Source organism: Anthonomus grandis, chromosome 16 (genome assembly GCF_022605725.1).
Source record: "Anthonomus grandis grandis chromosome 16, icAntGran1.3, whole genome shotgun sequence".
Lineage (NCBI taxonomy): Eukaryota > Metazoa > Arthropoda > Insecta > Coleoptera > Curculionidae > Anthonomus > Anthonomus grandis.
Window position 1 is genome coordinate 16,200,227 of NC_065561.1, and position 27,827 is coordinate 16,228,053.

The following is a 27,827-nucleotide window of genomic DNA, read 5'->3' on the forward strand; positions in this document are numbered from 1 at the left end:
CACAATCGCGAAACCACAAGGCAGCGTGGCCGAGTGGTCTAAGGCGCTGGTTTTAGGCACCAGTCCGAAAGGGCGTGGGTTCGAATCCCACCGCTGTCATAATTCTTTTTTATATATTTTTTTAAGTTAAATTGGTTTTTAATGATATTTTATTTAAATGGTTAAATACTATAATCTACGATTTTATCAAATTATTAAATAATATTAAAATTTAAAATATTTTACAGTAAAAAATACAATGGCAAATCCAAATACACCACTCATTTTGGAAAACGTTGAATAAATCCTTAAAAATCCTAAAATTATGAAATGCATTTTTGGCACCCAACAATAATATCTCTTATCAATGCTCTTATCCACCCATCCATTTTTCACTGTAAAATAATATACAATCTTAAATTATTACGGAACCACAAGAGCGGCCTTAAACTCTTTGCAAAGCCTGTTTTCAACACACGTTATTTCTACATGAGGAGATTTTGACTATGGCCTGCAAGGTCGCCAGATCTAACGGCTTGCGATTACTTTTTGTGGAGCTACCTAAAGCAAAAGGTCGAAATACCCATTTTTTTTTCACTGTAAAATACTATACATTCTTAAATTATTACGGAACCACAAGAGCCGCCTTAAACTCTTTGCAAAGATTTTTTTCGACACACGTTATTTCTAGACGAGGAGATATTGACTGGCCTGCAAGGTCGCCAGATCTAACGGCTTATGGAGCTACTTAAAGTAAAAGATCTTCATTATTCTACCAAGATCCTTTCAGGAGCTTATAAGGAAAATTATTGAAGAAATTGATAATATTCCTGTTGATATGTCGCATAGGGTTATCGAGAATTTCCACAAAAGGCTTCAAGGCGTTCAACTGGAATTATTTTTAAGAAATAAAAATTATTATTTTACCGTATTTTATTTAAATTAAATTAGCGTTCTCTTAAAAAAAATAAACTTGCCAGTCCCAGGGACCATCTTATATATTACAAACATTTTGCAAAAGTGTGTTTGTTATCCCTTTCACCCCATTTGTTGTTAATAATTTTATATTAACGCATGATAATGCCCGACCACACACACAGTAAGGAGGTTCTTGCAAGATATGGATATTGGTGTAATGGATTGGCCAGATAGGTCGCCAGACCTCAATCCAATATAACGAATGTCAATCAGAAAATAGATCCATTAAAAACTCTGGAATGGAATGGTATTTCTGAAGAGTGTGTGCAGAATATAAGTATGCAATCTAGAATAAAAGACGCAGAGAGGTTGTATGGCAGTTATAAGATCAAGAGGCACCATTACAGAATATTAATTTATTTTATTAAAGACTTTTTAATAGAAAAACGTTAATTTTATTTTTAAGTTTGTTTAAATTAAAACACTTAAAATAAAGAGAGCCAATTATTTCTTAATTTTTATTTTAGTAAAATTTTTTCTCAGCTCACTTAAGTTATGCGAAAAACAAACATAAATTTAAAATAAAAAATATGCTATAATTTTTTCAGAAGTGGTTTTTAAGAAATAACTAAAAGAAGGAAATTAATTTTGTTAGTTTATCTCTGATTTTTTTTTAAATTATTTAGCGGAATTTAATGATTCATCATCACATATTTTCATGCTCTTATTTAAATGAACTTTACATAATGATTACAAATCATACGGATTAAAGCATACGGTGTGTTAAAAAAGTTCTATACTCCCTTAATAATTCGTGAACGAGCCCTTTTAACAATAAAAATTATAGATCTCTTTCAGATCTACATTAGGAAGAAACTTTGCATATACACAGAGAGCATCACCACAGTAGCAGAGACCAAAGTTTCCTTTTTCTTAAATGGAATTGTATATTTTTTATGAATTTTCCGATTCTTTACAAAATTTTAACACAACTTCATGTAACATATGCTATACCTAACTATATACCTAAAATTCAACAAATTAAAAGATACAATGATTTAAAAAATTATTATGTAAAATTTAATACAATAAAATCGATACTAAAAAAAAGTATTTAAACAATAAACCTATTCAATTAAATGTTGAAAATGGCCCGCTTTTCTGATAGCCTGGTTTATACGTGCCTTCTGATTACGTAGATGTCGGTAATCTTGTTTGAATTATCGTTTGTGAAGGAAGATCAATAGTAGCTAGATCCGGTTAGTGGCAGGGCCAATGCTTAAGGAGAAAAATACGGATCTTCTTCGAAAAGTTTATAGCCACTTTTAGTGCTGAAAATTTTAAGTGGTTTGAGGGTTTTAATGCTGAGACGTGACTTTTAAGTTTAGTATGCAGATTCACTCGATTTCTGGGAGAAAATATCCATAAAATTTCCAGGGTTTCCAGCCTAATTTTTGGACAGAAATTCCAGATACAAAATTACTAAGATTCCCAGTTAAAGTCTCTAAATAGTTATGATGAACAATTTTCTTTTAGCATTGGAATTCTTATCAAAAATAGAACAAATGATAAAATTAAGTCGTAAATTTTAAAATAAAGAACTTCCCATTGGAAAATGTTCATAATTTTGGTTTTTATTCTTATTCTGGAAAACGAAAAAATATAAAAGTTGTTAAAAATTTTGTTGTTTGGAATGTGAGTGCGCATCAGATGCAATAGAAACATATTTTTTAGGTCCAATAGTTTTCAGGAAAATTAGGAAAAAAAAACTTCTTAGCAGTTTTTCCTCATTTTCTTAAAAACTAGTGGGAATATGGAAAATTTTCTTCTAGCATTGGAATCCCTATCAAAAATAGAACAAATTATAAAGAATAACATTTAGCTGTAAATCGAAAAAGAAAAGAGTTATTGAAGATTTTTGTAAAATTAGATAAATTTTTGAACGAAAAATTTGATATTTTTTTTCTTTGGAAAAAATTAATTTTTTTTAGAAAGTAATAAATTGCCTAAAAAGCTTTAAAAAAAAGTCTCAAAGAACTGTTTTGAAAAACGCACCAGAAAAAAGTTTTACCCAATTTTCCCAAGAAAAGTACGGCAAAAATCGTAATGGGAAAATGTCCATTATGTTGGTTTTTTTTTTGGAAAACTAATGCATGGAAAAAAATATGTTAAAACAAAAGTTATTTGGAATGTCAATGCGCATTAGATAGGATAGAAAAATAATTTTTAAGTCCAGTAGTTTTCCGGAAGATTGGGAAAAACCTCTTCGATGTTTTTCCTCATTTTCTCAAAAACTATTGGGAATGTAGACAAATTTCTTTTAGCATTGAAATCTTTATTAAAAATGGAACAAGTAATAAAGAATAATATTTAGGTCTAAATCACAAAATAAGAAGTTATGTAAGATTTATGACAAATTAGACAAATTTTTGAATGAAAAATTTGAAATTTCTTTTTTTTGAAAAAACTGTTTTTTCTTTGGAAATCAATGAACTGCTCAAAAGGCTTTAATAAAGTCTCATAGAACTTTTTTGAAAAATGTATGAGAAAAAAGTTATACCCATTTTTTCCAAAAAGTCTCGCGAAAAATTGTAATGGAAAAAATGTATATATATTATTATTATAAAAAATATCTATTTTTTTTTCTGGAAGACTAATAAATAGGAAAAAATATGTTTAAACAAAAATTGTTTGAAATATCAATGCGCATCAGATGGAATAGAAAAATAATTTTTAAGGCCAATAGTTTTCCGGAAAATTGAGAATAACCTCTTAGCAGTTTTTCCTTATTTTTTCAGAAACTATAGGTAATATGGAAAATGTTCATTTAGCATTGGAATAATAATAAAGAATAACATTTAGCTTAAATCACAAAATAAAATAGTTATGTAAGATTTATAATAAATTAGGCAAATTTTTGAATGAACAATTTTATTTTTTTTTTGGAAAAAAGTCTTAAAGAACTGTTTTACAAAAATGTACCAGTATTATACTCGATTTTTCCAAAAAAGCCTTTTTCAAAAAATCAAAAGGAGCACCAATGGGAAAATATCCATAATTTTGGTTTTTATTTTTTTTCTGGAATACAACTGGAAGAAAAATTGGAAATGCATCAAAAACACCTGTCACTGATACTTAATTGATCTCGATTATAATACTGCGATGCAAACTAACAGGGGTCTTCATCAAAGGGTTTTGTTACTGCGCAACCAAATTTCATTGGGCATCTATGTAAATAAGTATTTCCCCATCAATGATCCACTAAAAAGTCTGTCTGTGTCTGTTCAAAAAAAAATGCTAAATTCTATTAATGAATCAAATGCTAAACTCGGGTTCTATAAAATCACATAAATCGAAGCGAATTTCTAAAATTACCATCCATCACAGTTCATTTAGTCGTAATCGAAAAAAATAACTTTTTAATGAAATAGCATAAGGTCACTTTATTACCTCCTCTTACCACCTTTATCCAATATTAACCATTAAACCCTTGGGGCAAACACAAATCGCCTTCTTTTTTTTTCCTCTTCATTTTCGTCAAATTATCTGCAAAAGTGTTCGCCGCCTCGAGCCTAAAACCGCATCATCCGCCTGCCGAATGAAATCTCTTCGGCCTCGGCTCATTTCAGTTATGATAGAATTTAATTTACCTGTTTTGAATGTTGGCTGCTCGGAGGCGTATCTCAATACGCCGCCCTGTAATTTGAGACAATCGTTGTCTTCACGAGAGCCGCTTTGATGATATAATGAAACCTGCATTTTCTCACACCTCAGGTAGTGTTTTCCCACTTATTTTCTGTCTAAGATTCTCTTTAATTACCTTACCGAACATCTAGGTGGTTGGTTGGATGGGTGGATCTCTTCGACGTTATTATCGCCTTATACCTGTTACTGATCCTGGATTTCAATCAGTTCATTCATCAATGATCTCGGCTTTTGTCTAGGTAAAACTGTTTTAGCATCATCGACATTAATATCATTAAACATGCCCTCTTGTAGTAAAACTAATTACATCAATAACCAATAGTATAGTAAATAGCATATGCCAAGTGACAATAACCCTGTTTAGCTAATCAACTAGAGTGGAATTATTGAGTACAATTTTAATATTTCACTCAAATCTGACACCTATTTAATCAATATCACGTAAATTATCCTTTATTAGAGGCATAAACTACATATTAGAGTTATGCAATAAATAGAGCTCAATTAAAATCTTATATGAGTAAAATGGCACCATATTCTTATTAGAATGTTCCATTCTAGAGTATTGTCATTTATACCTAACATCAAACACGCCTGTATTCCCTGTCCTTCAATCCCGCATAAGCCCATAGTTTTTGACGTACATCAAATACGACAAGAATGACGTTAATGACATTTAAACTGTCGTTTTTGCAACTCGACCGTCTTTTTTTATGCTATGTTCCATTTGGGTAAAACAAGTTAAGCCTCATGATTTTCATCTAATTTTATAGTTTCTCGTAGTTTTTTTGTGATTCTCTGGCGGTTGATAATTTATTTTACAAGTTGCAAACGAGTGTTTTCTAATAAGATTGAGGTGCATTTTGGATATATTTTCATTTTCCAAGGTATAATTATAGATTTAATCCTATTTTAAATATATCTATGTCACAGTTCTCAATTTTTACAATTTAATTCTAATTCTCAGACCTCCACCGATCAAAATGTTGAAAATTTAAATTTCTTTGTCTTCATCTAGGTTAAGATAATCCTGCAAATATCCTTGATTCACTTGAATTGAATGAAAACATCTTTATTCAGTTAGTAAAGAAGCTCTAAGTTCATTTCAAGAACAAAAATCTTAACATAAACTTAAAGGTTCTTTGGTTTAAATCATGGTTGCATATATAAATTCTGATTCACCAAATATCCCTGAAATTGTTGTATAATAGTAGGTTCCAGTTGATCGAGAAAAACTCCTTCTGGTTGTAGGTGGTCTAGTAAGGATAAGAGCTTTCTCCCTCCAGATTTTTTCCAATTACCTTCACCTCATACTCTTCAATCTTTACTTTACAATATTCCCTTTAAATAAGGACACACTACGCCTATTCTTTAACATCTTAAGTTACAAGCGGAGTCTATGAGACCTAAACCCTGCTGTGCTCTTATGTTTGATAATTTTTTTTCATTTCTCTGCTTTTTTATAAAAAATCTAAGCAAAGAATCTCTGGTTTTGAAGAAAGCGATGAGGAATGTATAAGATATGCAATATTAACATTTATTTTTCTGTCAAATTCAAAATTAACAATTGTAATAAAATGAGGGTATTTTTAAAGTGATACATTAAAATAAAATTCTATTTAAATATATCTCTCATCACTCTTCAGTTAACGCATCAACTTCTGTAATTGAATTTAAATATCTCGCAATAGATCAGGTTTAAATCTCCCGCCACACGCCACCCAAGATGAGCGCCCCCTATCCTTATGAATAGAGCTGTCATAGGATTTTTATCTGTTCATTAGGTAACACGCATTTCTCTATATTTGTGTCCTCTGTCATAAGCCATGCCCTGCGCACTCTCCAGATTTGACAGAATCGTGCTCGAAGTTCTGACTCGCGTCACCTGTGTCGCTGCATGTGCTTCCGTGTGAGTGACAACTGACACTTACACTACTGACAGGCGACATGACAGTATGACAGGGCGTTGTTTTTCGTGCGTCGCCGATGAATTCGGATGAATAAATATTTAATTTTTTGATTTTTTATTTAAATTTAAATTTTTAAAGAAATGTAAAACAGTTGGCATAATAAATATAACTGATTTGGTTGGTTGATTAAAATTTTTTTTTGCCATCCCTAAGTGCATTATTTAATCAATACAAATTGTTTAAGAAAGATTGTATTTTTTTTTAGCTTTTCTAGAAAGCTGGAAAGGGATTCCACTTAATCCGATACTTCGAAGATACCGTCTTTTGGGCTTACCCTGTTCAAATGATGTTTTTATTGCAATGTCGAAATTGTTAGAGATGAAAATATGATATAATATGGTAAAAGTTTTATGCAATTTTACTTTTAACTGTGCCATTTAATTTACGATTTTCTCTCTTGATCTCTCTTTAACCTGTTTCTTATTAACCTACTAAAATTATATAAATATTAGTAGGTTAAATATTATATTATAGAAACAGAATCTGTTAAAAAAAAAGTACCTCCTAAGTCAGATTTTTATAAATTTTCTAAACAGTCTTTTTATAAATTCACTAATTTTTATTGCTCTCTGTTGTACAAAGTTTAAGCCATTTTAAAAATATAAATGCGAATTTATCATTTCCTTTGACTTAAAAACCTGAAGAGATACAATTAAAATCTGAATACCTAAATTCTTAGGTTCTAATTCTAATATTTTTTTAATTAGGGTATTTTCAGAAATGCCACGTTTCAATTTTTTCGGACAGATTAAAGAGACAATATCGCAAACTAAACGGCTTTTATTTACAAATAAAATTGTCAAAAACTTTACAATCTATCCGTCTCTAACGATTTCGACATCGTAATACAATAATCAGTATCGAATAACCTATAATCCTAAATATAATAATTATTTAAATAAGGCGCCTTTTTAAAGTTTCGAACTCGCGTCATCTGTGGCGCTGTAAGCATGTTTTGTTAAAAAGCTCGGAGTCGACCGTATAAGTATTAGTAATCTGTGGTCATAAGCCATTCGTCAATCGCCGTTCTTCTCGTATAGACGTCGATACATATTTATTATTAACTTTGTAGATTTAAATTATAGTTAATAAAAATTTAAATTATAGTTAAACTTTAAGTTGAGTAAGCTCACTCATTATTAAGTAAATCAAAGTAGTAGTAAAGTAGATCAAAGAGTGATAAGCACTCTTTGATCTTGGCTAATTTGAGTTAAAATACTCATTTTAGGATTCATCTTTTTACTCTTAGAATGATGGATTACTCATCAATCGGGTGTGGACTGAAATTGATGAGTGAAATTTCACTCATTTGTTTTTATTGAGTAAAGAGTGCACTGATATTTATAAACACACTTAACAAAAATAATTACCCTTTGTAATTTCAAGTATGTATGACTAATTTACCATGATTATCTACAGGTAAGTAAACTAATTATATTTCTGTTAAGATAAAGCATTTTAAAATAATTTATGTGACCTACCGTCAGTAAAAACCCAGTTGCCAGCATTAAACAATAAAGGAACCGAATTACTTGATAATATTAGCTTGAACTTTGAAGGTGTAATTAGTAGATTGCCACGTGTGTAGTTTGTTTTATTGCACTTTATTATCGTAAAAGTGCATATTATTAAATATTAGTACGAACCTATAATTTAGATTCATAAAATATTCATTTTTTTATTAATCTTTAAAGGTGCCTTCTATATAGATTAAGTTAGACGTGAAAGAGCTAAGATTTTATTTTAATTTAGATTATTTGTTACACTTCTTTCACATCTTACACTCCATGCATTATTAAGGGTTTGCAGTATGTGAGCGGAGTACAGAACAAACGGCTCGAAGGACATAATGAGACTTTCCAGAATGCAGTAAAAGATATTCTTGACAAGATCAGATGAAGTCCGAAGAGCTTTGGTCAGAAATGAAACAGTCCATTGAACGACATGCTACCGTAGAATGCTGAGAATGTCATCGACAGCGTACAGCACCCATATATCGATTTTAAGAGAACTTAAAATTCGCGACAAGGATACATTTTTACCAACAATCCAATGACGCATGCCTAAATTTTTTAGTCGTATGGTACGGAGGGACAGCATGGGAAAACTTATGATCCATGGCAAAAGTTAATGGTAAGAGATGAAGAGGAAAGTCACCGGTTAGATACATAGATAAAATAAAAGATCTCACACAAATGTCCATTTCACAATGAGGAATCATGACGAAGCATCACTGTGCAGCTTCCATAATTGAGTGAGGACATCCGAAAACCGACAACGAGTGAAGAGAGAAAGAGAGAGAGCGTATGTGAGTCTCTGATGCTTAGCAAGATATGACATTTATCTCTCAGTCTTCCAGTCGTTAAATTATTATTTTTTTTCCTGTGGGATATTCATCAATTCCTCGGTCACAATAAGTTCCTGGGCATTTGATTAGAAAAGTCTTTGGAAACGTAATAATTATCAGATATTTATAAAGGGTGTTTCAATAAGATTGCAAGATTTGAATTGCGCGCCATATTTTACAGTCATAGTGTCACATGATTGATGTCCAGTGCAACGATATATTAGAATGGTCACCCGTCAAAACACCAGCATTTTACTTCTCAAGCAATGTAAATAGAAGGTGGATGACATTGTTTGGCAGGTGGAATGCTGGTGTTTTGACGGGTGACCATTCTAATATATCGTTGCACTGGACTTTACCTGCACTGCCAATCCATTGACAAGTAAATGGCGACTATTAGGTGGCCGCCATTTTGCGTGATTGTGTCCTTTCGATGTTGGTCACTATGACAAATTTCAGTGGTGCCAATTGAAGGGAAACAAAACAATTTTGGGAGGTTATGATTACAAAAACAAAATAGAGAGTTGCATTTAGTTAAGAATTTAAGATAGTTGCGTTAGATCTCACATTTTTCTTGTACTTGTTTAAGAATTTCGTTAAAATTTATGAAAGAAAGTTTCAGTTACTTTAAGATAGATGTATGCAGTTTAAAATATATTAGATACATTATTCTCATAAACTTGAATCTTATAAATCCTAATACCATGAAAATGATAATGTTCATTTAAAATTTGCTTCTGTTTCCTTTAATTATGTAACAAACTTAGCTAAAACAAAGGTTATTAAAACCCTATCATTTGGCTTTAATTATACCGATTTCAATACTTCTAATCAATTTTAAAAGTTTAGAAACAATGGCAATGAAAAAAATAAATTTAGTTCGTGACAGATCACGTGTCAAACGTCAACGTCGTCAACTTCTTTACCTTCATTAAATATCTCTTTTGTTGGCAACACTGAAAATGTTCAGAGTGACACATCCACAATAAAAATGGCGACTAATACCCAGCGGTTATTTTTAGTTATGGTGGCCATTTGCCTTAGCAGTCCAGTTATATTTATTAAGTTTATGATTACATGGTAGAACAACGCGTCCTGATTGTCAAAAACATTATCAAAATGGTGATAGTTCAATTTTTACTGACTATTTTTAAAGTGCGTCCAACGTTTGGTCGAAATAATGTTCCTAGTTACTGTGAAAAGAATTACAAACAATGTGGAAAGTACTGGTTCGGTTAGTGATATGAAACACACGATACAAGCACAAACAACACAATCAACTTTTGGCAGCAGACCATGGAGCAAAGAGAATTCACCAATTGGATACTTGAGCAACAGAAATCGATGAATTTGTCGGTTATCTTAATCTAAATTAAAAGGTCCTTTTACCAGCATCCAGGTTTGCTCTCTATCTCTCTGTCTTTTTGGTTCCAACAACCATTTTCATAAACACGACTGGCCAAAGAGATCATAAATTAGGAAGAGAACGATATCATTTTTATATCGACCGTAACATGCCATAAAAAATCACGAAAAATAATTTATATTTTGATGTAAACCAGATCAAAATGGCTCTTAAACTAAATTATATACTAATAAGTTATATTTTGTTAAAGGCACAATAATTATTCCCCTAAAATAACGACTGCTCGTGCAAAACCTAGTGTAAAACGAGATTCTAAGAAAAGCATAAATACTCTTGTGTGGTACTGCATGTGCTCAATTACAAACCCCTTGGCAATTTTCGCTGATGAACCGACTGACTTCTGCGGCTACCGTACTTGTTTACGACCTCATAAAAGAGAACTACTTTACCCTCAATATAAAAAAAAGATAATTACTTTGGCACTCCGAGGGTATAGTAGAAAGTCAACACTCGGGGTACTCTTATTTGTTTACTACTAATAATTAACCTACCTGTCGAAATCCGTAAGTCTCGAACTATCCCTAAACCCTTTAGCGAAAGGATTCGAGTCGATTTTGAGCTTCGTTATTAATTGATTCTGATATGCTGTCACGGCCGTAAAAACGGTTTCAGGGAACACAAAAGTCCTGTATTGTTCCTGTTCCAGGTCGGTCACTGGACCTGCGTGCTCACGCCATTTTACTATGTGAATGCGTGGTTGGTATCGGTGCATTGAGTTTAATACGATCTGGAATAAAATAGTCAAGGTGAATATATTGTTTTAGATAGAAAATAGCTATTAACTTATTTGTTATGTAAAGGTACAAATTCATCACTCAATCCTCCCATGCAATTTTAACTTTAATTAGAATAGTAATTCCCTAAATTTGTGGAATATATGAAAAACTAATTTGTAAGCTCCAAGAGCATAAGAAGGAAAAAGTTGTCAGCCATATGGTTTCCAAGCAAAAGGAAATTGGAAATTCCATGCTTTGTCTTTAGTTCCTCTATTTGAAATTTTAAGATGAGAGGAATATTGGCGCCCAACGTGTGGATGTTTTTTTTTATTGCCTTGTTCAGTATTTAAAACTTATACAAAATATATAATCGCTGTATTATGTGCAAATAACTGGCTTTTTCCTTTTGAGTTTTTTATTAAAAAACTGATTAAAGCAAATGTACAGGGCATAAAATTATCATTAATTTATCAATAAAAAGTATCTGAAATAAACTTAAAATTTTTTCAATGTTAAGATCTTAAAAATGCTTCAAATTATTTCAAAAGCTTGTTTCAGAAGACATTTTATATTACTTAAAATGCCTGCAATGAAATTAAAAATTCTCCAAGCTTTAAAATAATATTTCCTCAAATTCCTGGAATATTATAAATATTTATTTTAAGTCCAAGAGTTACGAACTGAAAATTTTATATTTAATTATAAATGTTACCCACAGTAGAAATCCGCATAGGTTCCGAGCTTCTCAATGTTAAATTTCGAAATCAAAGGGAAAATTGGCGCCCAACATGTGGGTAATTTTTCGTATGTACCTGTTTCAGTATTGGGCAGTTTCACAAAATAAATATTCGCTATATTATTTGCAAATAAGTGATTTTTCCCTTTTGATTTTTTAACGAAAAAACTAATAAAAACAAATATACAGTGAATGAAATATCATTATCAAAGCGTATATTAATAATTTATCTTTTTATAAAGAGTCCCCGAAATAAACATGAAGTGCTCTTCGATGTTATGCTATAAAATATCTGAAAATGGCCTCAAAGAGCTCCAAAAGCTTGATTGAGAATAAATTTGATACTGCTTGAAATGTCTAAGAGAAAATTAAAAATTGTTTAGGCTTTAAAATGATAATTCCCCAAATTCCTGAAATATTTTAAAAGTTACCCGCAGTAGAAGTCCGTATAGTTTCCAAGCAAAAGGAAATTGGAAATTCCATGTTTTGTCTGCGGTTTCTCAATTTTAAATTTCGAAATGAGAGGAAAATTGGCGCCCAACATGTTGGTAATTTTTTTTTATTTTATCTTTTTTAGTGTTTGGCAGTTTTACAAAATAGATAATCGCTGTATCATCTGCAAGCAAGTGACTTTTCCTTTTTGATTTTTTAATGGAAATACTGATAAAAATAAATGTGCATAGGATTTTTACTAATTTGCTTTAATGAAACACCTCTTTCTTCTTATCCTTAGATTTCTTCGCTCAAACGTTGCAATAAGTTAGCGTAATCATCATCGTTGATAGTTTTACCCTTTTCCAGATAGTCCATAGTCTAGGTCTAAGTCTACTACTTTGCCAAGTTTTTTTTTGATAAGAATATCTTTTTATTCTGGTCACCATAATTCTTTAAAAATCTTTGTAAAATATGGAGTATTGTCAAGCAAAAAAGATTACAAACGGTTAGATCACAGCTAAAGTATTCTAATAATTCACATTAAACAAAATATTCAGGTTACGATGTTACACCAACCTTTTTTCAATGTAGCACGGTTTTAAGCCATTAAGGTCGGTGTTAAAGTCGTCAGACAAATTCGTGTGTCCGCTTAAAATTTATAATGTCCAAACTGACTCCGCAGAGTGGTATTTAATCGGCCGTTTCGATCTCCAACACACAAATTGACCTAAACATATGCTCCGCTTGTACTTCATTAATTTACATGGGTATTTTTGCACCTTTTTAGATTATTATTACTCACCATTTTGTCACGGATCGTAGTTTATCAAAAATCATAAAACGCTTTATTAATTATATACATTTGCACTAAGAAGTGATAAATTTACATCAATAAATCACTTTAATTAATTATAATTGTTAGTTTTATACGTCTACACCTTCGTGATATTCTGCAACTTAATACGCGATAATGGGCTTATAATTTGAATCTTTAATTAGGTAATATATTAAATGGTGGGTAATATATATGGTGTATATTATTATGAGTATATTAATTATGATTGCACAGAAAAAGGCACATAAGGATTTCCTTAAGTATGAAATAGTGCTTCTGGATAGTGAATGTAAAATATAAAGGTACATTTATCTTTTACGCGGGTTCTATGAACCTTATTGCCTTAATATTTTATTTTTAATTAATATAACTCAACATACATTTTGTATCAATTCATTTTCAATATACGCGCATATCATGCAATAATAAACTAAGTACAACGCGTATAAAAATAGCGAGTGGTGTTAATAGATTTATTTATTTAATTCAACGCACCGACTCGATGAAAAGTTCGTTTATGTTACTCCCGAATTAAAAGTAAATATCATTGGTCTGGCAGCGGTCCAAATTTTCTTTTTTTTGTTGACCAAAGGTTTGATTTGTTGCAGTTAACACCTTATATATTTATATCGTTCGGTTATTTAAAAACCCAATTAGTTTAATGACTAATTTAACTATAATATTTAGACCTCATAGGATAAATAGTTATAGTTATTGAAGGGAGCTAAAAATAGAATAGAAGTGAACTATAGGAGATATATTGCGAGAAACCACAATTTCTTTCTATAAAAATGTTTTAAGAAAGGACATATACAGGTGAATTTAAGGGTGTATTCCTTGGGTTAAAATATTGAAAAAACTTGCTATAAATCTATGTCCAAAAATGGTTTCCTCAAAGATACAGAACGTTGAAATTTTAATTTCATTTGCAATTTTTCTAAATAATTTGAAAGTAAACGTACAGTTTAAGTATAAATGTTTTCACTTAATATATAGTTCACATATTAAGTGAAAACAAAGATGAAAACAATCTATTTATTTATTCAATTTAATTCTTATAAAATCAAAGGTTTTTACAAAAGGAAAAAGTGATTAACATGACGTAAAACACAACTGTGGCCTCCGCGATCTCCCGATTTAAACTTATTAGACTTTTTCCTCTAGGATTCAATTAGTTAATACTACTTCAATTAAAAATGTTTAAGTATTAAAAAACAGGATAGTTGTGCAACAATTCCAAAAACAGCAGGCATTTTTGATCGAGTGTGGCAATCAATGGTTCGCAGGGTAGGTGCTTGCATTGAAAATGAAGGGCAACACTTTCAACAACTTTTATAACCCCTACTCCTGGTCTGTGTTTTACGTCATGTCAATCACTTTTCCCTTTTGTAAAAGCCTTTGATTTCATAAGAATTAAATTGAATAAATAAAATGGTTGTTTTTATTGTTGCATTTAAGAACTCAGTATGGAGTACGTGGCGCCCTCTATTAGAGATATCAGAGCTATCAAAAAATTTAAATGTAGCACCAAATTATTTAAATAATTGAAAATGAAATAAAATTTTAACGCCCTGTTTCTGCCCAGGAAAGCATTTTCGGACATAGCAACAATGCGCTCTTAAATTTTCGTGTAATATAGGGTCTACCAATAAGAATGATATAAGTTTAAATTGCTAAAAAATAAAAACGAATTGGTTAATTTCTATGATTGATGTTTCATGTTGTAGTTTATTATGTAACATTATGTTTTAAACAAAATATCATTAAGATGTCCACCTCGGCTACGGCGGCAGACGTTTAGACGATGAACCCAATTTTCAATCACTTTTTCTAACAAGTTGGGCTGAATTTCGCGAATAACCCTAGTTATGTTAACTTTCAACTCATTTTGATGGTTTGAGGATTGTTAGAATACACCTTCGACTTCACATATCCCCAAAGAAAAAATTCCAGGGGAGTAAGATCAGAGGACCTTGGTGGCCAGTTGATATTGCCATGTCGCGAAATTATTCGATCTTCAAAACGCTCTCTTAATAAATTAATTGTGGCTCGGGCGGTGTGTGATGTTGCTCCGTCCTGTTGAAACCAATTATGTTCGAAGTCTCCACCATCAATTGCAGGCCAAAGAAAGTTTGTTATCATGTCGCGGTAGCTCTTCGTTGACTGTCACAGTACGCCCCCCTGCATCCTCAAAAAAGTATGGACCGATAATTCCACCGACATGCAAACCACACCACACAGTCACTTTTAACGGGTGTAATGGCACCTGTACTTATTTCTGGGAATTGTTCTGACACCAGAAGCGGCAATTTTGCGTATTGACAACGCCACTAAGACAAAAATGGGCTTCATCTGAAAAGATGATTTGTTTCCCAAAATCGGCATTTTGTTCTAACTGCAACAGGGCCCAGTCGGTAAAGGTTCTTCGCAAACCATGGTCAGCAGGCTTCAATTCTTGAGTAAGAACCACCTTATATGGAAGTAGGCCTAAGTCTTTCTTCAAAATGCGCCACAGAGACATTGGTGAAATGCCTAATTGCTCAGAACGGCGCAAAACAGACACATTGTTATTCGCGTCAACACTTTCTCTTGCAGCGGCGATATTTTCAGCGGTCCTTGCACTTTTTTGTCGCGTTGGTGGCTTATTATCCAGAAGAGTGTACTTCCCTTTCGAACTTTTTAATTGTGCGCCTTATTGCAAGCTCAGAAGGCCGTCCACGGTGGCCAAAATCTTCTCTAAGAGCACGATAACAGGCTCTAACCGATTGCGCATTTTCTTAATACCTTTTCACGATAGCTATACGTTGCTCTTGACTTAAACGATTTATGATGAAATTTCAAAGTATACTTAACACAACTGACGCTTGATCCGCGTTTTGACACATACCATTTTGCGTACATGGTCCTCTAAACTTCTATCACTTCTATTGGTAGACCCATTATTAATGATTTACCATGTATAGGTGGCGTTTCCTATAAGTTATCAGTAAAACTAAAGTTTCTTTTATCAAAAAACTCCCACTACTAAAATTACTAAAATACAGTGGACAAAGTACTTTTTAACCGGAATCATTTATTTAATGGGGCCTTATAATAAACTTTTTAATTAATGTATTATTTTGTTAAAAAGGCTTCATATTTTCAATATTTGCAGTGTCCTGTTTTTGTTTAAATTTTTGATGACACAATAAAGCATTTTTTCCTTAGTTGGGCCTTATTTGCCGCAGGTACCTTGTTTGGTTTGTGATCTGTATATTCATTCTTATTATTTATTATAAAAATAATAAATATACTCAAAATATTATTGATTCATGAAGATTTTAATTGAATTTATTAGCACACACAATCAAATCATAACTACGGGCGAACTCAACTAAGAGTAGTGAACAACATGTAAGGAAATTTTCTTTTTTTTAATTATATTACTTTAATAACACAACACTGTTAGTCCATAAATAAATATTACAGTAATAGAACTCGAATTGTCAATTTCTTATGAGCAAGTTAACATAATAAAAATTGAGTTACGCCTCAAATCTATGCCATATCGATATAACATGTAAATTATAACAGTTTGCGTGGGTGAAGGAGATTTCCACTGAGCAATGCTGGTGGTCTTGGTAAAGCTCTTTACGATAATAATATTCACATTTTTTTTAGATTGATTCTAATTTAATGCTTCTCCTATGTAAGGCTTTGCTTTTGTTTTTTCTTATTACTCGTATATTATTTTAACAAACGGAATAAAATAGTAGAAATAATTTTGTATTTTTTTTTTAAATAAACATGAGTCACTTTGTATGTGTCATAAAGAGGAAATATAACGAGGCTTAATAAGGGCTCCAAGAATATAATTGCCACTACGATTAACGTACGTTCAACCGGTAACTAAGCTAGATAATGACAGTTCAGCTGGCTAGAAAGGATTATTAGAATCTATTCCCGCTATATCCACATACGTATTAAGGTAATCGTTATAAGTTTTTATATATACAGCCAATGGACTCTTAGACATCAGGTGTTTTTAAATTAGCATTTTTTTTTCTATGCGTGCATTTAACCACACATTTAACTTTTCAGCACGTTTAATTCCTATTTAGCCGAATAAATTACCTACTAAAGGCTATTTAAAAAAATAATAATTATAGCTTTCTGATTATTTCTCGTTATGTAAGCGGCGGCAATTAAGTGCTTTATCCGATACGATAACCAATTTAAAATATAAAATATAGAAACGGCATAAAAAGTTTAATTAAAAATGAAATCATGCGATATCCGAACATCCGAATGCCGAACAGGGATAAATATAATACTTCATTTAAAAAAAAAAAAGTTCCCGATGTTTTATTTATTTTATTTAATTAAAATCTACCATAACCGTATTACTTTGTTGGATCGGATGATAAGCATCTATTATTCCATTTAGTTTTATAACGAACACGAAAAATATTAAATACTGCTCTGCGATCGAAGGGATATTGCTTTAGCATTTAAATATGGGAACACAACTTATAAGGCTCAAAATTTAAGCAATTATGGTCGAAAATTTTAAGATTTCGCAACTATGCATTACTTTAACGTTATCCTTAGGGGAGACTGGGGTCAATTGTATCACGGATCAATTGAAATAGTAATCAAAACTTCAAATTGCGCGCGTAATATAGACCATAACATCGACAATCATTTTCTGGCAGTACGACGCGGACCATTAAACAAAGTATACGTACCTAGTGCGAGATTGTTTTCACGTATCCAAAGTAAGTATTTGCTATATTTCTTATGCAGGTAAATGAGTCTGTATGTGTATTTGGTTAATTTGTCGATTTTCATTAGTTAGGCCATTAACTTTAGTTTAAATTTGAAATTCATTTTGTTTATAGTAAATATGGTGTCATTTATTTAAAAAAGTCGTTTGGAGTCAGTTGTAACTGGGACGTTTCAACTGACCCCGCCGTTCATTTCTAAAATGAAATAAATTGTAATTGAGTCTGTAGTGTGTTTGTCAGCTTTCATTAGTTAGGACATTAATGTAGTAAATTAATTAGTTTATTTCATTTCAGATGCCCCGTAAAAGAGTCCCGAAAACTGATCGTTCAAGTCGAGTTCAATCTTTATATGAATCTGCATATGCAGAGCTGAAAAATGGAAGTTCTCCGGAAGAAATTTGGGATCTCTCATGTGTCTTTGTTGAGATACAAGCAAAAGAAAGAAGCTGCGGGGAATACTGAAGGTCAACCACAATAAGCTATAAACCTGCAAATAAAGTTTTTAATGAACTTCAAGAAACCGAAATGGTAAAGTACATAAAAAAAGCTGCAGACATTTATCAAGGTCTGTCAACCAAAGATATTCGGAGACTTGCGTTAGAATTAACCATTAAATATGATCTACAGTAGTGGCCAAAATTATAGCAACAAATCTGAATTTTACTAATATTTAATAATAACTATTATATGTATGTTTTAATCGTAAAAGTACGCCACTGGTTTAGATGGCCTCTTAATATTTAAACAAAATTTCTCATTCAAATAAAAAAAAGCCCACCTGTTTTTTTGCTGACAATAAATATTTGTAATTGCAAATATTTCACCTGGTCATAATTATAGCAACATTTGAAATTTAGTGCTCTTTCAATCTGTTGAAGTGCAATATTGAAACAATTTATATTATGATTTCTTGGTAGTTATTAACTTATTTAAATAACAGTATGAGTTGTGGTAAAACCGTGTCTGTTGAAGTGAGGCAACTTATAATTAATCAGTATAAGTCAGGCATCAAACAGTCATCCATTGCAAAAAATTTTGCTCTTCACAGATCAGTTGTATCACGTATAGTGAAAAGATACAATAACACAGGGCTGGTAGTACCCAAAAAAAATTCGGGACGTCCCCGGAAAACTTCAAAAAAAAGTGACAAAATGATTGTTCGGATTTCCAGGCAAAACCCATTTTTGTCCTCTTCAAAAATTAAAGGGCTTTTGGATGGCAGTGGGTGTTCCGATCTTAGTGAACGATCCATAAGGCGGCGTCTATTTGAAAATAAGTTGTTTGGACGCAGACCAGCAAAAAAGCCTCTTCTTTCCAAGAAGAACGTGAAGGCCCGACTTGAATTTGTTCGAGAACACCAGGGCTGGACTATTGATCAGTGGCGCAGAGTTATTTTTAGCGATGAATCAAAATTCAATTTATTTAAAAGTGATGGTGCTGCATACGTTCGACGTCCTGTAGGCAAAAGATTTAATCCTCGGTAAACTTCTCCTACAGTTAAGCATGGTGGTGGTTCAGTTTTAGTGTGGGGCTGTTTTTCGGGATATGGTATGGGACCTCTTCACAGAATAGAAGGGATTATGGATCGATTTATGTACAAGGATATATTAAAGAATGTTATGTTACCCTATTCTGAAGAAAATATGCCGCTGTTATATCAATTTCAACATGACAATGATCCAAAACATTCTTCAAGGCTAATAAAAGAGTTTCTCCTTGATGAAAAAATTAATGTTATGAAGTGGCTCTCCCAATCTCCGGATTTAAATCCAATAGAAAATCTTTGGGAAATTGTGGATAACAGGTGTAGAACCAGGAATTTCAAAAATGCTGGAGAACTTTTCGAAGCTCTTTAGGATACTTGGTTGTCAATCGATCATGATGTTATAAACAAACTTATTTTATCCATGCCAAAAAGATGCATTGCTGTTATAAGGGCTAAAGGGTACTATACTAAATACTGAAGAATATTATTGTATTGTAATCTTATTTTGACTTTGGAGAATAAATAAATTGATTTTTCTAAAATGTGTTGCTATAATTTTGTCCAACCCGTTTCCTAAAAAAAATTCCCATTTTTTATTTCTTTTATAAAGTAACAAAAAAAAAAACATAAATAAAAAGCTTTGTAAAAAATACATCATAATATATACCAGTCTTTTTTCTAATCTACCACATCATATAATTTGAAGGAAAAATGTACTTGTTGCTATAATTATGGCCACTACTGTAGATCACCCGAACACTTGGATTAAAAACGGCATGGCAGGAGAAGACTGGTTTTCCGGTTTTATGTCAAGACACCGTGACTTATCGATAAGAGCACCACAAGCAACCAGCTTAGCCAGAGCAACCAGCTTCAATTGTGCAAAGTTTTGGATCAAGACAAATTTGAAGCAAAGGATATTTACAACGCAGACGAAACTGGTCAACAGTAACCAAACCAAATCGAATTGTAGCAAAAGCGGTTTCAGGATCATTTTATTCGTGATGGTCCACCAGGGTGTATTGGGACTGGAAACGGGTCAGGATGGATGCAAGAAAAAGAATTTGTCTTTTTCTTAAAACACTTTCAAAAGCACACAAATTCTTCACAAGCTCATAAGGTTCTACTCACACTGGATAACCACTCATCCCATATTAGTATAGAAGCTCTAGACTATTGTAAAACTCATGGAATAGTAGGTAATGCTTTCTTTCCCACCCCACTGCTCGCATAAATGTCAGCCCCTCGATAGAATAGTTTTCGGTCCTCTTAAGAAAGCAATAAACTCTGCTTGTGACGGTTGGATTCGTAGTCACCCTGGTAAACCGATATCTATATATGATTTACCCGGAATTGTCGCAACCTCATTGCCCTTAGCTCTTACACAAAGCAATATCCAAGCCGGATTTAAGTGTACAGGGATATATCCTTTTAACAGAGATATTTTTACAGAGACAGATTTCTCGCCATCTTTTGTCACAAATAGGTTGCCTCCAATCGAACCTTCAGTTTCACCTGCTTTAGATCCAGGCAACAACCTGAATCTGACAGATCCTACTTTGGAAGATACATTTGATAATCCTACCTCATCTACATCTGTTACCAATAGGTTGCCTCCAAATGATCATCCTAGTGCAAATCCAGGAAACAATCTGACTGTACCAACCTTAGAAGATGAGTTTCAAAACCCAACGCCAATACCTTCTCGGGGCCTAAAAAATTGTGAAATTTCCGAAAACACCCAAAATAACACGTTTTCACCAAAAGTGGTTAGGCCTTTCGGAAAAGCTTCACTAAGAAAAATAAACGCAAGAGGAAAGAAAAAGAGGAAGTCAACCGTGTGCACTGATACACCGGAAAAGGGGGAAATAGAAAGAGAAGCTAATAAGAAAACACAAAAGGTCAAACGGAATCTGGAAACCGAAACGAAGGGTCCAAAGAAAATCCACGAAAGTGAATGTTTTTGTTTGGTGTGTGTTGAACCATTTAATAAAAGTAAGCCAGGTGAACAGTGGATCCGATGTACTAACTGCAAAATGTGGTCGCATGAAGCATGCATACCACAAGAGCTCACATATTATGTTTGCCATTAATTGCCAAAGTGACTGACCAAAAATTGAAAGTAAGTCTATCCCCATAATGTGTTTCAATTGACCCTTGATCGGGGTCGTTTGAAACATTATGCTCCACCACTTATTCTTATTTGCATATTTTTTTCGCTTATCTATAGTCAAATTTAACTACTAGGTCAAGTATGTCAAGTTCCCAGCTATAGGTTACCTATTTTTTGATCATATTATAGTATTTATCTAGCCAGAAAAAAAATATTTGTACAAAATGGTTCAATTAACCCCAGTCTCCCCTACATGGTTTTCTCACTATTATGTCAAGTTTAGAATGAGTTGTTTGTTGGTTATGTTCTCTCGAGAAGAGAAACACGTGAATGTGTGTAACACATGTAAGCATTTATTTTTATTATTATAATTATTTACTAAATATATTTAATATATGATCCTGTTGTGTTATGTGAGCAGAGCAGCACAAGAAGATAACATAAGCGTTTTCCTATCAATAAAATGGTGACTGCAGTAAAATTTAATAATTGGAAATTCAGATTAAGTTGTTGATATTTATATTTCTTAGATCTGTCATAGTTCTGTAGCTAGTAATATGTAAATGTATCTTTAATGTTCTGTCATTAATGTCAATGTCAGTTTTGTCATTCATAGATGTCTTTTTTTGGGGTTAGAATCTTGGTTGCGTTCTTTACCATTTTTTCGATACCTTTGACACACATGTATAGTTGTATAATAATATAAATCCTCTAAAATCGAATAGTGCATTAGTATTAAATACCATTTGATCTACGTAACTCTACAGAAGTGTTGGTATATAAACTGCGGCAGATTCAGAGAACCTAAGGATTCTAAAGGCAAGAGGCTCCTAGTATAATATTTAACAGATCAAAATATCTTTGAAGGAAAATGTGAGGTGATAAATTGGAAGACTACTTCTTGACATTCGACACCTTAATTAGACATCTGGAGAATGCTGGATCCAAACTGGAGGAAGAAGAGAAAGTATGCCATTTATTGCTATCTCTAAATGGGGAATATGAATCAATAATAACAGCCATAGAGACCATAAAAATTGATTTTTTAGAGTCAAGGTTATTAGATGAAGACATCAAGGGAAACCTGTACGTAAAATGACTTTGAATGAAAATCAAGAGTAATTTATATGCTATAAGGACAGAATGTAGACAAAATAGATTTAAAGGAATAGGTTATTTTCGAGGGGCTAATTTTCATGGTTCAAGATCCGAAGACTGGTCTCAGCATGGTCGAAGGCAGAAATTGCAGGCGAATGAAACAAACAATGCTCAAGTGCAATTTAGCACTATTAAAATATGATCACTGTTTACACATCCATGAAGATGTATACTTACTATTATTTCTTGATCAAGCATTAATTTTAGGAACCCCATATAAGTCAAGAAACTTGTGCAAGATTTATATGAAATTATCAAACTGAAAGATGGATTGAGAGTAATTGACACAAGGGTAATTTTAAGACTCTTGACTGAGATCAATGTGATGGATGTTACATTGCAACACCTATGAAACAAAACTTTTCAATGGACGAAACTCTATAGAAGAGTAATTTGTAGCCTAATGTATCTCTTAATTATAACAAGACCAGATATCACATACAACGTGTCGGTTCTGAGTTGATATTTAGACAAACCAACAGTACAACTTTGAAAAGCAAGAAGACGCATTTTTAAATACCTGAATGCTACAAAAGACTGGATTGAGATTTAGGAAAGAGGCAATAGTTTATAGGAAATGGAGATAAGCAGAGCAGAAAAAATATTAGTGGATTTGAGGAGCCTCTCTTCAGAGGAAGCCGGATATGTATTAGCAGGAATAGTAGTCCAAGAACTAGTGAATCTGTAGTTGGTCTGTTTTGAATTTCCAGAGTGTAATCCAGTATTTCTAAACATTGATAGTCTGAGTGCAATTTCATTGAAGATTTGTGCCATAGGTCTCCTAACCAATACTATTCAGACATTTTCACAACGCTACATTATTATATGATAATACCCAGTACATAAATGTTTAATGACAAGGTTCACATAACTATATAACATGTACCTTTTTAATTATACTTTTACTTGGCTTGAATATACAATTGGATTGGTCTGGTTGAGTAGACCTAATCTATGTTTCATATCAGAAGACTGAAGATCATAAGGATGAAGTAATCGCTCCCGAAGAATATTATTTATGGTAATTTTGGAAATCTATATATTCTTTTACGATCATTTTCAATTCTCCTTAAAATCCCTTCTTCCACTTTCATGTTTCTAATAGTACTTGGGCATTCTTGATTAACATTGTTTGGCTTTAACCTACCAGTTTCCCCATTTTGTCTTTTAATATTCGCAAAGGATGGATGGTTTAGAATCACTGGTTAAAAATTAATAACTGAACAATTTTAAAATACGCTTGAACAAGCTCAGCTTGTATTTAGATAGTAAATATTTTTGGTGACATATCAAAATTATACAACCGAATGTTTGAGAACCAAATAAAATTGTTTTGTCGTTCTTTAAATTGCTTTCTTTTTCAAGTTTTACCTATTAATTTAGTTGCCTCTAATAATTATTAGGCAGGTTTAGCTATAATGAAATTTATTTTTTTGCGGTAAAAATTGATAAAGATATTTAGACGCTACTTAAAAAAAAAACCATTTTACCTTTAAAACTTTGGTACCCTTTAGCGACCAAACGAAGCAACGTATATGGACAAGTTGGTCTATATTCATTGATTCCTAAAATTATTATTTTATGCCTACCACTATTCTATGTGACGATATTTTGAATCCAGAATGTCAGGATCTACCAGATCAAAAGCTCTGATGTAGTCAACATATTCAGCCGATCTGCTCGAGAGATTTTATGACTGTATTTTAAGTAGACACCTATGAAAACTTATGTTAAGTGGTAGCCCCCTTAAAATAACTTGGTGTGATAGAGACGCAGATATCTAGATCCAGCTAGATCAATAAATAAATTAAGCAGCTCGGCAACATATACCACAATAAAATGCTTTAATGTTGATGTAGGTACCTTGAAAACATCACTTTTCTTCATCATCTCCATGATGAAAAGTTAACTTTATCGACTGTATTTACCATTTTAACCTTTATAAGACTGCGGGTCAAATAAAACACAATATTTATGGCCCGAGGATCTCACCTGTTCTATTGAATGGCGCAAGGTACATAATCCGTGGGCATGCCAGTTATCTTATAAATTTTATAAACACGCTTACACCTGAACGGCGGGCTTCGGTTGCCACCAACAAAACGTTGGGGTCTCATTCATGGGGCTTAAATAAATAATCACTACTGAATGCTCGAAAATAACCGGATAAATAAATCCTTTCTATGGACTGACTTTTATTATTTACCCGGGCCAGCAGACTTTTCTGGTCAATAACCATGTTTTGGTTTATTTTTGGTAGACTTTTATTCTTAAATGATTCTACTTTAGCTGCAATAAAAATCTATTCTTTTGAATCTATAACTGGAAGAAGCATATATTATCTCACGTAATTTTTTCAAGCCATCCATCAATCATCTGAAAACCTTATTTACTTGCTTAAGAGACTTTTAATTTATCGTCCCAATCATGTCAAAAGAACAATAAAGATATAAGCGTAATAAATCAAAAAACACCACTTTGATTATGATGCATGTTCATTGTTCAACATGGCAGCCTTATAACCATTCACAGGTAAGTGATAACAAACTTAGAAATGGCTTCTCCGTTTTAAAAAAACCATTAACCGTTACAAAAAGATTCTTCACGGTTTAATACGCTTGAGGGGACTCGCGTTCTGATGGGTTACCTTAAATTATGTGGGTTTGATTAAAAAAATATTAAGCAGGGTTGGGTAGTTGGTAGGAATATAAATATATTTATGTGAGCTCTAATGAATCTGTGGTTACGAAGCTTTGGCTAGCTCCGTCAGTTTATCTTATTTTGATGACAGTCGAGTTGGTTCACAAGAAATACAAGGGACCTTATGATCATAGTCACAATGCTTATAGGACCAGATTCAATAGTGAGAATTTAGGTCTGTGCATTCCAAAATCATCTCTTACAAAATCCTCTATAATATATGAAGTTGGTGTAAATCATTTGCACTGATTTTAATGATGATAGCTTCCCCCACCTTTACTATCGTTTGTAGGCGAAAAAAAGAGCCTTAAATCAAAATGATAGAGAATTTTATAAGGCTTCTAAGAGTATTATCAAAAGTATAGGTTAATATATAAGTTTTACGAAAAAAATACGTTTTTCAGATTTCATTTTCCCAACCTGTAAAAAACTTTTGGGCGCCCAACAAAAATAAGTCACACATATCCCGACTATCGAGTTTTTATACGGATTTGTTTGTTTTAATTTTTGAGACTTATTTAGAAGAAAGCAATTAGTCCTAAAGAAATACAAGGGACCTTATGATCATAGTCACAATGCTTATAGGACCAGGTTCCATAGTGAGAATTTGAGTCTGTGCATTCCAAAATCATCTCTTACAAAATACTCTATAATATATAAGAGTATAAAAATATATAATGCTTGCCTCTTGAATGCAAAAGTATAGAGAACAATAGGCAATTTACACGTAGTGTTAAAATTTTTTTATTGATCAAAACATACTACTGCTACGATTTATGATGAGTATTGTCCGCAATGTTGTAAGTTATTGAAAATTATTTACATTTTAGAAGTTTGTAACCTACCTGTTTGTAATAATGTATTTGTTTTTGTAAATTTATTACTATACATGCAAAAAAGCATTTTTTATTTGATTTGATCCTCTAGTTTTTCAACTAATATGGTAAAACCGTCAGCATAAGACTTTGCAAATATTTTTAACTAGGGGTATGTAAAAAAGTTTTAGTTAAATGTAGTTTGGTTTAATGTATTGTATTATCTGTTTATATGTTGTCCAAAGGAAGAGGGACTAAATAGGGGTTTTGAGATCACTTGGTAGTCAGTCTAAAAACTAACTATAAATGACATTTGGATATTGGGTATAACATGTTTACGGTCAGGTATGAATCTACAAATAAAAAATTCTAAATTACAAACGCTAAATTCGGGATGTATTTTCACAATTTGGGAAAAAATCACAATTAGGTTCATAGAGGCCGAGTTAAGTGTATTTCAATCTAACTTTGATTTAATTAATAAAACTTATATTTTTTTAAATTAATTTTAGTACATTTTATTTCTTGTTTACTAAGTCGTGTAAAATTTGGCGATTTGCTTCCTGAATCCATTTTTGTAGTTAAAAAATTAAGACTTTGCACCGAGTATTCTTCTATTTTTTAGGCAGCAAATAGTTGAGACATTTTATTATCAAAATCTTAAATATTCTGTGTAATTTTTTTGTCTATTGAGGTCATAGCAAGAGTATTAAGTCTATATTGAGCCATCGTACTTCTTAAAAAACACTTCTTTTTAGAATCAAAAATTAAAATGTCGCAGTATTCTTTCAAAATTAGTCTGGCAGATTCAGGCAATTCAATGCACTGTCGTTTCTATATTTGTTCATTATTTTTATTGTTGGTTTGTTGAACTAATAAATGCATTTTATGACTTCAAATTTCCTGTACGTGTTTTTCAAAATTTATTACATACAGGGTGTTTTTTCCCACTGTATTAAAAACGCTTTAAGCGATTTAAATTTTTAGGTTTTAAATGATAGTGGCAACTTTTTGAGGAATTGCAAGTAATTTGACTTGTCCAGGGACGGATTTGCAGAACATGCACGTTAAATTTTTTATAAAAATACAGGTATACGCTACTGTTTTTTTGAAAATAAAAAATTCTAAATATTTTGTTTATTTCTCACAAAACACAGCCCTTCAACACATCGTTTTGATGCAAAAAAATAAAATCCATACCAGAGTTCTTATTTCCCGAAAATTTTAGGCAGTTTTTTGGTAAAATACATAATAATAATAACAAAGTATGTGCATGTTTTTATTATGTTTAGTGTCGATGCATACTTATTATCGTATTTTTACGGTATGGCAGTCACTTTTTTTAGGAGATCGGATCAGAAGTCAATTTTTGCAGAAGATCGAGATACATAATATTATCATTTGTCAGACACAATATTAGAGATCAGAGAGAACTCTGGTTCTAGCACAATGGCTGTCCAGCGCATTTCGCTTATATTGTAAGGGCTTTCTTAGATCAGAACTACGACAACAAATGGTCCAGTCTGTTGGCCAGCAAGGTCACCAGGTTTTTATTGTTTAAATTGTTCTTTATTTTTTTAAATTTAAATTGTTTATTGTTTAGGTAAATTATTTATGTTTTATTGTAATGATAATGAAATTTTCATTGTGGCAAAAAAGTTTTGAAGGATCCTTGTATGGATTTTATTTTTTTGCACGAAAACGTTGCGTCGGAGCACAAAA

The 27,827-nt window shown here is 32.1% G+C and overlaps 2 protein-coding genes and 1 non-coding gene across 3 annotated transcripts in view; 1 reads left to right on the forward strand and 2 right to left on the reverse strand.

The window, feature by feature from the left end:
• Positions 1-27,827, reverse strand: part of LOC126745892 (mitochondrial import inner membrane translocase subunit Tim21) — a 580,089-nt gene that overhangs the window by 367,207 nt on the left and 185,055 nt on the right. The gene's annotated exons all lie outside the window — the stretch shown is intronic.
• The window catches only part of LOC126745886 (T-box transcription factor TBX20-like), a 108,287-nt gene that overhangs the window by 8,619 nt on the left and 71,841 nt on the right, over positions 1-27,827 (reverse strand). The window contains exon 4 of the mRNA XM_050453922.1: positions 10,837-11,072. Coding sequence (XP_050309879.1) covers positions 10,837-11,072 — 236 coding nt within the window. The remainder of the gene's footprint in view (positions 1-10,836; positions 11,073-27,827) is intronic.
• On the forward strand, positions 20-99 carry Trnal-uag (transfer RNA leucine (anticodon UAG)). Its single transcript has one exon. It is a non-coding gene; the product is annotated as a tRNA-Leu (tRNA).